Consider the following 11,593-nt stretch of genomic DNA (forward strand, 5'->3'; position numbering starts at 1 on the left):
TCTGTGAACACAAATTAGTTAGCATAAATCAGTTAAATGACGAAAAATTAGATGCCTATTTACTTGTGACCATTCAGTGTACAAACCACATACAAAATTACAAGTCATAAGAGCAGAACACAAAATATGGACAAAACCACAAAGGTCTCAATCTCACTGACTGTTTGACATTATTGAACGTTTCTAGCTATGTAACAAACAGATTTATCATAGTTATAAGTGCACCAAATAGAACAATAGCACAGGGGTTACGTGCTAGTGCTAGCGTGTTTCTATACTAAACATCCCCGAAACGGATTCCATTTTTAGAATACATACGTCCGCTCGCTCACTTGATATACTGAGTAAGTGTGGGAGCCAACTGATGAGTTCCGCTGCTATATAAAGAAAACAAAAAAAACCTGTCAAGGTATGCTTAATGGTTTACAAGACTTCAAACCAATTTCCCTGAGTTAACTAATGCTGGAGTTAAAACAGACTGATAATTACATGTAATTAGGCAGAGTTGTAATAATTATCAGTGTATTTACATGTAAACAAACAGGGCCCACAGAAATATTTTCAGGGGAGGAGGACATGTATGTAGGGAATCAGCTTTTACAGTATAAGTCAACAAACTAAAAGAATATGTATTATGTGTACTTAAACGCAAACACCAATTCACAGTTTTCATACAAATTACTAAAGATATTTAGTTTAACTACGATGTTAATTTAACATCATAATACGTGCAATTTTTGTGAAATGTAAGGGGGCAAATGCCCCCTCTTACCCATTCTTGCGGGCGCCCATGAACAAGGACAAAGTCCAGCTTAAACCTGTTTCTTTCATAAATGCCAACCTGCATTACCTACATGAAATTCTAGTTATTGTCTGAAGTAGTTAATTAAATTAATTAACTAACTGATCAACCGGATAAGTGAAGAGCACACACACACAAGCCCCATTGCGAAGTTGTATAAAAGAAGTTTTATTACACCATGCCCATTCCTACTTTGTTTCCTCACTTTCTTGGTGCACCCGTTTCTACACTTTCAATATTTAAAAAAAAAAACAACAACATTTTTTTTCACTTCTACTGGGTATTCTTTTCTGGAAATGTTTACAAACAAAGTTAGTTGTTTGAAAATGAAAAAAAAACAATAAACATATAAAAAGATGTAGGTTTCTTCATTCTCAAAAACCTTATTTAACTGTTTAAGTTTCGGTCTTAGATCTACATAAGACTAAACTAAATGAATGAGCGTTTATGTAAATGAAATATTCAGCATACTGTACCGATATGATCAGAACCTTTCAACACCAAAGAACTATTTGTTCTAATAATGGCTTCAAACTGAAGTCTTTAGCTCGGAGGAATGATTTACGCTTGAAATGGAAGAAACAATTAAATACGTTATATGTTGCACGTTAATAATTCATGAAGAGGTATAGGATAACTAAAACAAGTACAGGCTATAAATTAATGATTCACTTTATCTCTTGACGATGAAAGAAGTAGCTACCTTTCCGAGCACACAAATGATTGTGTTGATATATTATTTGAGGTTTGTAATGACAGTTCCAAAGAAATCCCATATTTTGACAAACAAAAAGATATTGCTTAAAATTTCTCATGGATACATGCTTTGATGCCTGGAAAAAATGATTCGATACTTTCATTAGGAACTGCAACACTACTTCCATTTACACACCATGAGAATTCACCTTACAGTACAGTTTTATATGGATCAGAAGTTTCGTTTCGCACACACACACAAGAAAACATCTACTGACTACCAAATAACACAATATAGATATATTCAGCAGTGAAAACGCTAAATATTTAGCATAAAGCAAAAACAAGCTATATGGTCTGCTAACTTCAGTAACGTAAGAGAAGTAATCTTTCTTTCTATTTCCAAAATACTTTATTCTTAGCCAAAATCGAAAATTCATTAACGAATTTTGATTTAAATGTTTTGATGACCTGTTGAATGATTGAATTGCTAAAACTGACATAAAGTTTTTAACTTAGTTTAAATCAACAGCCTTTTGTTTCCACAGACAAACCACTCTGAGATCATCAGAATGCGAAAACATGGTGTATTCTTGTTGTTATTAGTAGTAGTAATAACGACAACATCGGTACTGTGCATATCCTACACCACAAGGAAGTTAGCTTTTGCAACAAACCAGTTCGGAATGGATATTCTAAGGACCATGGGGCAAGAGACTAATGACACGAACGTGGCGTTCAGTCCACTGAGTATTAGTACGGCTCTCGCTGCTGTGATGATTGGTTCAAGTGGAGACTCCTTACTGACTCTCCGTCACGCCCTCTATCTTTGGGGAATGCACCCTAAACAGATCCATGAAGCTTTTCACGACCTGCTACTTCATCTGTCAGCTAATCTGCAAGCCACAGTGATCGAACAATCGAAGACTCTTTTAAAACAAGAAACTGACAATGAGTTACTGTTTTATAGTTCTATGTATGTTCAGAGGGACTATGGAATCAGTTACCCATTTCAGATGTACCTTCTCAAATTCTTTAATATGACAGTTCATTTGGTGGATTTCCACCGAAACGGAGAAGAGATAAAAAATCACATCAATGCTATAATAGCCAAGAAGACATCTGGTAAAATTTTGGAAATTCTCCCAAACAACCTTGAAATAACAACAAGCATGCTATTCCTAAACGGAGTCTACTTTCAAGGGTTGTTGGACATGGACATGACTGTGATAGAAGACTGTTCTTCAGGAGACGTTCCTCCAGATATGTATTTTAACAACAATGGTTTCAACAACGATCTAGTTCTACTAGAAGCCAGGAAAGTCAGAGTGCGGTACGTCGAAGATAATTATCTCAATTGTAAAGCTGTGGAAGTTCCTTTCAAAGGTAGTTTCTTGTCAATGGTAGTTCTACTTCCTAATGATCCAGAAGGTATGTCGCTATTGGAAACAAGACTCTCCGCTCAACGGCTTAATGATGTCATGTTTAATATGGAAGTCAAGAGAATAAATCTTCAGGTAATGCTGAGCAGGAAACTGAAATTCAATAGTAGACTACTATATTTCTATTTTCTTAGTATTAATAATATTTCAAGCAAATTACTATAAATCAAGTTTTAATTTTAGTAATAACCTTGACACAAATTATTTATGTTTTGAGAAAAGGTTCTAGTTAGTTAACGTACATTTTTATTTTAAATTTATATATATAGAAAGAAAGAAAATGATAAATAGATAGTAATTCTTTGATTCCATGATCATTAGATCTCGACTCTTCTCTTTTTATTTTCTCATCTTAAAATATTTACTGTGTTATATATAATTGCAATATTTGAACGCAATTCCAGTTTACAATTTTTAACTTACATAAAGTGTATTCCCATTAGTCGCTTTTCACTTTTCTTTTCAATACATTTACATCAGTTTTTCTGAGACTAAAAGACGAAGAGGTATACCCGCCTCTCTGGTCATTCTTGACTTTTGCCTAAATCCTGACTATGAGGCTCTGCTTTTTGGATACAACTATTCAATAAACTTATGTCATTATTTAGACATACATTTACTACATACAAGTAACTAGGAAGTACTTTGAAAAGTAAGTGGATTGTCATTAAGTTTTTGTTTGTATATTCATGGATAAAAATGAATTTCTTCTTGTTTAGTTCTCTGAACTTTCAAATGTGTAAATGTATCTTTTGATCTTAGATTCCTCGAATAAGGCTGGAAAATACCTATCAAAACCTGTCACATATCCTTAGGTCCATGGAAATTACTAACATCTTCAATCCGGGTCATGCTAACCTCTCTGGCATGAGCAAGTTTCGTTGGCTACATGTGACGGACATCATTCATAAAACTTACATAGAGATCAAAGAAACTGAATCTGAAGCCGCATTAGCGACATCTGCTGACGAAGATGCATTTAACATGAAACTAAACAAACCTTTTTTGTACTTCATCATGGATAATATCAGTGGTTTATCTATAGTATTGGGCAAATTTTCTAATCACTAGTAAAATAGAACTTCAAATTCGTTTTCACGTGTAACATACTCTAACCCATAGCTGCTTTTACGATGATTAAAAGCTTTTCCTGTGTACTGTATAAATTTGTAAGTGCTTGGTAATATATATATATATATATAATACATATTTATTTGTCAATGAAAAAGATGTACTTCCTCAAGTTATATAATATCCTAGCTCATTTGATGGATTTTCACAACTGAATGAAAAACAGATTATTTAAAGAAAAATATTTAACATGTCAGAACTTTACCACTTAAGTATTTTAAATGTGATAATATCAAATCCGAGTAACGATAGTCTTTCTTAGAATTTTAATCCTCATTAATAACATCTTTGTTTGACTGTTATTAAGCACAAAGCTAGAAAATGTGCTATTCCCCCACAGGTATAGAAACACGATTTTAACGTTATAAGCATTTAGTCTTACCGCTGAGCCACTGGGGGTGGGTGAAATGTAACGAAAACATACATGTGTGAATGATTGGTGATGACTGTATAAAATATAAGGATATTCGATGTATAGTTGTTTAAAGGACCTAGGGAAAATGTATATATGTACACAAAGTTGTACAGCTTCTAATGTAGTAAACCTTAAAATAAGTGAAAATTACAGTTTAATTATTGTATTACTGGTAAAGCTAAAACATGGACATAAGTTTCTGTTGATGTCCACTAAAACTAAATATAATAATTGTGTAAGTGATGCTGATCAGACTTCACATTAATACGAGTAGTGATTTAAAGTATAACTGGATTTCAAATTCAAATATAAAGATGGGTAGGGTGCGTAAAGGAAAGAGAAGGGCTAGTTTGACACACATATATTATAAATACACCCATCATATAATTTAGTGTAGGATCATATCTTTTTTATACAATGTTATAGAATATTAGTACAGGTTTTTGTACTTACTTGCAAGTCCTAGATGAACACGATATGCCCAGTCTTGAACACTCTAACCTTATCGTTAGCACTCTAGCATATTGATTGTATGTGAGAACACAGATGTCAGAAACCATTTATCATTAGCACTCTAGCATGTTAATTGCATGTGAAAACACAGATGTCAGAAATCATTTATCGTTAGCACTCTAACATGTTGATTGCATGTGAAAACACAGATGTCAGAAATCATTTATCGTTAGCATTCTAGCATGTTGATTGCATGTGAAAACACAGATGTCAGAAACTATATATCGTTAGCACTCTAGCATGTTGGTTGTATGTGAAAACACAGATGTCAGAAACTATTTATCGTTAGCACTCTAGAATGTTGATTGTATGTGAAAACACAGATGTCAGATGTTAGCACTCTAGCATGTTGGTTGTATGTGAAAACACAGATGTCAGAAACTATTTATCGTTAGCACTCTAGAATGTTGATTGTATGTGAAAACACAGATGTCAGAAACTATTTTCCTTTTCTGTTAATGACTGATGACACAATATTCTGGAATGAACATAATCCACAGAAAATTTAGTTCTGTGTCAGTTACTGGCTTTTTTTGGTACAGTTCACTCCTTCAATGTTACGTATAGCTGACTAGCTAATGAAAAAGAGTCTATCGAAAGATGGCAAGCTATATTCATTTAAAGTTACTGTGGCGAGTGTTGTTAGATAGTGTTACTTCATAGTGAAACTGTTGTGTCAGTCCCTTCCACTTGTAACTGAATCAGATTTATTTGCATATTGCATTTTAAATCTTCAAACCTTTTCTCAGTCTTATTTGAGAATACCACAATGCAACTAAGTAGCACTAGCAAGTCATCGAAAAGAAAAAGAAAATATGATAGAAAAGCTAGGGATAAAAACTGCCCACTATGCAGAATATATGTAGTAAGACAGTAATAAAACAACGGCAACTGAAAAAGAAAGAATTCATTCAATAACCACAAGTACTTAAACTGACATCCTATCTCCTCTGGTTGTGATAACTTTTAAATTCCAATAAAATCTAACTTTAGTAATGTGATTATGATATTTGGAGAAATGTCTAATGAATCGATTGTTCTTAAAAGATTTTCTACTGTTAGACAATTTCCCAGTTCAAATGGAAGATGCAGATACCCAAACGTTTATCACAGAATATGGATCCTGCAAACTACGGGCCCCATTTCTCCAGAACAATCAAATAATAAGACAGTATTCTGAACATTTCTGCAGCATCACTATCTAAACAGAACTAATTTTATTGTAAACTAATGTAGCTGTTCACTGACTGAAATAAACACTGGAATAGCTTGAGATAGAAGGGACAATATTAAGGGTGTTTCAGTATGCATATAATCTTTGATCAGTGAAGACAATATAAGACAGTAAAAAAGGATGAATCAACGGAGATATGGATGTAAGCAATCTTTTGAAGGTGAGATCTTCAAAGTCTGGTGAAAAATAGTTTTCGTTAGAAAATCCTCAGCTTTCAGAGGGCATTGAGAAAACACTAGTAAAGTGAACAATGATAGTTTATGTCATAGTTGAAGTTATAAGTAAAATTTGATTCTGTGATGAAACGACTCATTGCAGTGTCTGGTGGAACAGTAAAGCACATAAATTCTACTTTTTTTTCAAAACAAACTTTAAAATGCTTGGAAAGTTACGAGTGATATTTATTCCATATCATTTTCGTTGTCGTCATGGATATGAAATAAAAATGTTTGAAAGTTAATAAATTAAATATTTTATTACATTTAAATCACAATTAGATCAAAATAACAGAACCTTGGAAATGAAAGTGTTGAGTGCTTCCTTGTCATCATAAAACCAAAGTGTGGAGCTGTGTTTACATTGAAACTAAAATCCTAAACTTTATTGAGAAAACAATGTACCCCTTTATGAAATGATATTGTCAATGAGATGATAATGCTGTTATCATGAGTGAAGAATACTTCGGAAAAGAAAAGAAGACTGATAATAATAAGCCAAGTGTACGTTGTGCTGTGCAAGACTTTAACCCTAGGGGTGTTGCAAAATAAATCACAATTTTTCCCCGAGAACATAACAAAGTAAAATAGGATTTTAATTCAATCAAAAAAGTAATTCCAAGTATCAATATCCCTTGATTGGGCCACCATTGTTCTCACGCACGAGTTTTAATCGATTTGCAAAAGATTTCAGCAATGCAACAAACATGTCTGTTTTTGTGAGCACATCAATGAGAACACGAATCAAGGTTTCACGTTTGTGTCTCTCGCATTAAGCAAAGTTTCCAACATTTCTTCTGTTCATTATTGAACGAAAGCTCCGACATTTTTGGCGCGATTTAAATCTGGAGAGTTCCCAATTCACATTCCACCACTTTTTCACGGACTTTTTCACTTTTGAGGCATTAATCGGGTTTTTCAAATCTGGCATTGCGATGTGTCGATTGGAAGGCTTGATTTCTCGGAGCATGTCTGCGACTAGTTTCTGAGCCATCCCGAAGGCAGCACATGCGACACGAACCTAAGTTCTAGTGAGCACCATGATTCATAAGTTTCGCAAAAAACGTTTTCTCACGAGTGATGATATTCGCGGTCCTACCAAGTTCGTCATTACTTCGGGGAAAAGAGTGTGATTTATTTTGCAATACCCCTTAGTAGTCAATAATTCTTTTAAAGGCAAAACAAAGGTGATCGCTTTGTTTTACTTTTCTTTAAATGTTATTTGATCAAGCATTATTAATTGGTGATTTATGTTTTCATTATCTATGAACAACTACAAATGAAACTGAAACCTATATAGTGAATTTGTCTCTCAGTCCCTTTATTGGGTGTGAAACTACTCTATGTGAACACTATTAGTTTCTTACCTAGAACATTCCTTTAGAATAAAAAAACATCTGAAGAAACAATTCATATGAAGAAAAAACTGAAGAGATTCAAATTCGTGATCTTATTTGTGATTCTGACAAAATCCTTCATGTGGTGAATGTTTTTTGAGCTTTTGCAATTCAAAAACACGTGAATGCCACACACCATTTTCAAAATGCACCAGACATAGTAACAATATATCATCACCTGTTCAATAGCACCAAGAAGGAAATACGCGGACAATTTTGCCCCCAAATAAGGCCTATCGACGTTTATTAATGTTTATCATGTGAAGTCCTACCACGGAAGACTCTGCCTCTTAACTTTTCTAGGATTTGAAAATCCACCCATGTGTTTGTCATTTATGGTGGTTTATGAAACGAAGGATAGGATTCAGTAGTTAAGTAGTCCCTGGGACTCTGCATTATATCATCATCATCACCTTTACAAGAGTGGTCCCAGCAAGGGCAATTGACTGGGCAATTTTGATTAGGGTCAACTGAACACTAGTGGCAGACGTCCATCTCCTATGCCAGGTTTTGAGCATAGTACCCAGAAAACCCTAGCGTGGCTACATTGTCTGTTAATATCAGTGTTGCATACCTTCTCACAGGACTCCATGATGTGTGATACTGGATACTGAGCTTCTTAACTTTTTAATGAATTACCAAAAATGTAAGAACAAAATTACAATCAAAGAACCGCATACACATGACTCTGTTAATAAATCTTTATCTCTTCATGTTTTTGTATCCCAGTTTCTGACTTTATATGTATTGTAAGAAACATCTTTGATAAAGATGTTTCCCATTTTCACATTAAAGGGTAGAATGACTTTCTGTTCTCTAAATTTGGTTGCCCAAGAAACTAAAATCTGAGGACCTGCTAATCAAAACATCTTGATTATAAGACAGTAAACGTCTTTTGAAGTCGAAGTTAATAGCGGTAGTTTTCCTTTAAACACGTCTACGCATTCGGACGTTTTTGCATATCAGCTAAGTTTGCCTCCATTACTTCCTTACATTTACTTTACTTTGAATAATATATCTTCGGCTCTTTTCAGAGACTGTAATTGACACATTTTAGATCCTTTCTTTTTTAGTACGTGTTTTATTATTCGTTTTTGTGAGTTTCCTTGTTTCTCCTCATAAAACCACTGAATGCTCATAACTGTACACTATCATAAATACCATGACGTTACTTTATTTGTAGTTTTATTAAATAAAGTTACGTCTACGTGAATTTGTTTGTGTGACGCGTAATTTTTTTGTTTTTCAAATAGACCAAAGTTTGTCGATCTAACACGTAATGTCTGCAAGAAAGCGTAGTTTAAATGACGTGCGTGAAGATGGTATAATAAGGAAAATTTAAGGAAAAGGCATGAAAACTACCACAAATATTTTGCGGATTGCAGCTGGAATGTCCATAAAATGAAAATACAGTTGTTAAAGTGCCTTCAATACAATAATTATATGAACTAAAATTCACGTAGGTAAACTCAAAGAGAAGATGCACTGAATAATAACATACATTAAAATCTAAAATGTAGAAGCTCAAAGATACACAGATAAACACAAACATATACAACACACTTGACTACATGAATGCATACATCATAAAATATATTTAAATTCAAGATAAAAGTTATGGCCTGTTTCATTCCTTGTTACTCTTGTTGTTGTTTCACTGTAATTCATTGGTAGATCTCAAATGAAAATTACAAAAGTGAATTCAGTATTCTGAATCCTAAGAAGGCATACTTTAAAATGTTAGCAACTTGTTGGCATACCCTCAGAAACAGGTTTCTCAGTAAGTTCCAAAACAAACTCATACACAACCACATGGGTGGCATGGATATCTAATCCTTGAAAAAAATGTTTCTGGGGAAGCATGTTTCTTTGTTGTCATTTTAACCAAGTTAGCAAAAAATGAAAGATGATAACAGTAGTGTAGGATCTGAATATACTCCAACTGGTTGTAGCTTGATTATGTGTCTATATGAATATATGGAGATGAAATCAATTTCTTAATGTACAGAGGTGCTGTCAGGACTTTGGTCAGCCAATGATGACTGTTTTTGATTAATAAACATAAGGTAGATATGAAGAAGTCCATCTAAATGTTATCATTGCTGCTGTTTCCTAAACCTGCTGTAATCAGTATCAGCCAGCATTTCCTATGTCATAGGTCTGTGGCTGTAAAGTAAAACCAGCTTGTCAGAACCAAGGAATATGTGGACTATAAGAATACATGTTGAAAACCGAGTCACTATACATCTAAATATGTTCTACAAAACAGTCAGATGTGTTGTCACCATCTGCGAAAGTGCCGGAAACTTAAGTAAAATGTACTATTTTTGTTTCCAAAACTTGCCGTCACTTGCACAGACAATTATCTATTAACGAATAAAATTTCTTTCAGTTATTGCAATTACAGACAACTAGTTGTTCAGATGTTGAATAAATGGTGAATGAAGCAGAAGTCATTGAAGATAACTGTAAAGTTTATGTTTCTTCAACTGAAGTATATATAGAAGCAAATATTAGACTTTATGAATGTATTAGATAACTGGTCGAGGATTATGTGGATAATCTTGATCTAGAACAGTGACAGGAATACGTTAGATTAATAGTCGATTTTATCATTTGTATTTATAAGGAAAGATGACTGCCTGGGTAAAACCACTGCACACATCGTCATAAAAACACAATTGATGGATTGCTCTTGAAATAATTCTATGCAGGCTTCCTTCGCGCATCAGGGATGTTATTAGTGCCGAACTAGAGAAGATGTTGAAGAATAGAGCAATGTAATCTTCAAAGTGTAGTTGATCATCTTCTGTAATAACTGAGGTTCAGTGTGTAATTTGGATGTGTGAAAGCAGTAATGCAAATTAATTCCTTGAGTAAATGAATGTTCAAATGCATTGAAAGATGCCAATAGTATATCATGCAAGACCTGGCATCGAGCTATTGGCAACTTAAAATGAACGATAAAAGGAGACTTACAACTACTTTGATCACTCAAGACAGCTTGCATGGGTTTTATGGTGCTACACAACCTTGCAATACACAAACTATTTTGCCAAGGCTTACAATGAAAAATGTGTTTCATTTGCTATTTGAATACTCATTCATTTATTATTCTGAAAACCCAAGAATGACAGGCTTAAAACTGAATCCAGGATATTGTGCACTTTTGCATACATATTTGGAGTTTCTTAGTCATAATGTTGTTAGAGATGAAGTTTCCACTGATCATAGTAATATCAAACATTTTTAAGGCCACTTCATGTTTCAATCTGCTTGTGAAACCGTGAGAAAAGTTTCAGTGGAAAAAGAATGCATTTTATAAGTGAAGCCTGGAAAGTATATACATTTTCATGTACACTTGAAGTTTTTCATTACATTATAGGTAGGGATGGAGTCACCACTGAGCCTGCAAATATGTTATTTGCTGTATCATCCTCAGTTTGAAAGTTTGGCTATACACAGTGAATGTGACATATGGTTTGCTTCTTATTGCAGATGTGCCACACTGTCTACAGATGTGCCACACTGTCTACAGAAGTGCAGATGTGCCACACTGTCTACAGAAGTTGATGCTAAATCCTGTGAATGTGGCATATGGTTTGCTTCTTATTGCAGATGTGCCACACTGTCTACAGAAGTTGATGCTCATGGACGTGCATGATAACGGGTAGGTAAAATGGCCGTGTATAGAAACTTTATGATAAGCCAGCTAAAGAATCAAAGCTCGACCCTTGAAAGTGGTTAA

At 34.0% G+C, this 11,593-nt stretch overlaps 2 protein-coding genes across 2 annotated transcripts in view; one reads left to right on the plus strand and one right to left on the minus strand.

Moving 5' to 3' along the window:
• Nucleotides 1–377, minus strand: part of LOC111088943 — a 57,915-nt gene extending 57,538 nt beyond the window's left edge. Inside the window, exon 1 of the mRNA XM_022400340.1 lies at nucleotides 319–377. The gene's annotated coding sequence lies outside the window, so the exon portion shown is untranslated. The remainder of the gene's footprint in view (nucleotides 1–318) is intronic.
• Nucleotides 378–2,184: 1,807 nt separating this feature from the next.
• LOC106471733 (leukocyte elastase inhibitor-like) overlaps nucleotides 2,185–11,593 on the plus strand; it is a 13,998-nt gene continuing 4,589 nt past the window's right edge. Inside the window, exons 1-2 of the mRNA XM_022400337.1 lie at nucleotides 2,185–3,015; nucleotides 3,703–3,984. Of these exons, the coding sequence (XP_022256045.1) occupies nucleotides 2,185–3,015; nucleotides 3,703–3,984 (1,113 nt within the window). The remainder of the gene's footprint in view (nucleotides 3,016–3,702; nucleotides 3,985–11,593) is intronic.

Source organism: Limulus polyphemus, unplaced genomic scaffold (genome assembly GCF_000517525.1).
Source record: "Limulus polyphemus unplaced genomic scaffold, Limulus_polyphemus-2.1.2 Scaffold4822, whole genome shotgun sequence".
Lineage (NCBI taxonomy): Eukaryota > Metazoa > Arthropoda > Merostomata > Xiphosura > Limulidae > Limulus > Limulus polyphemus.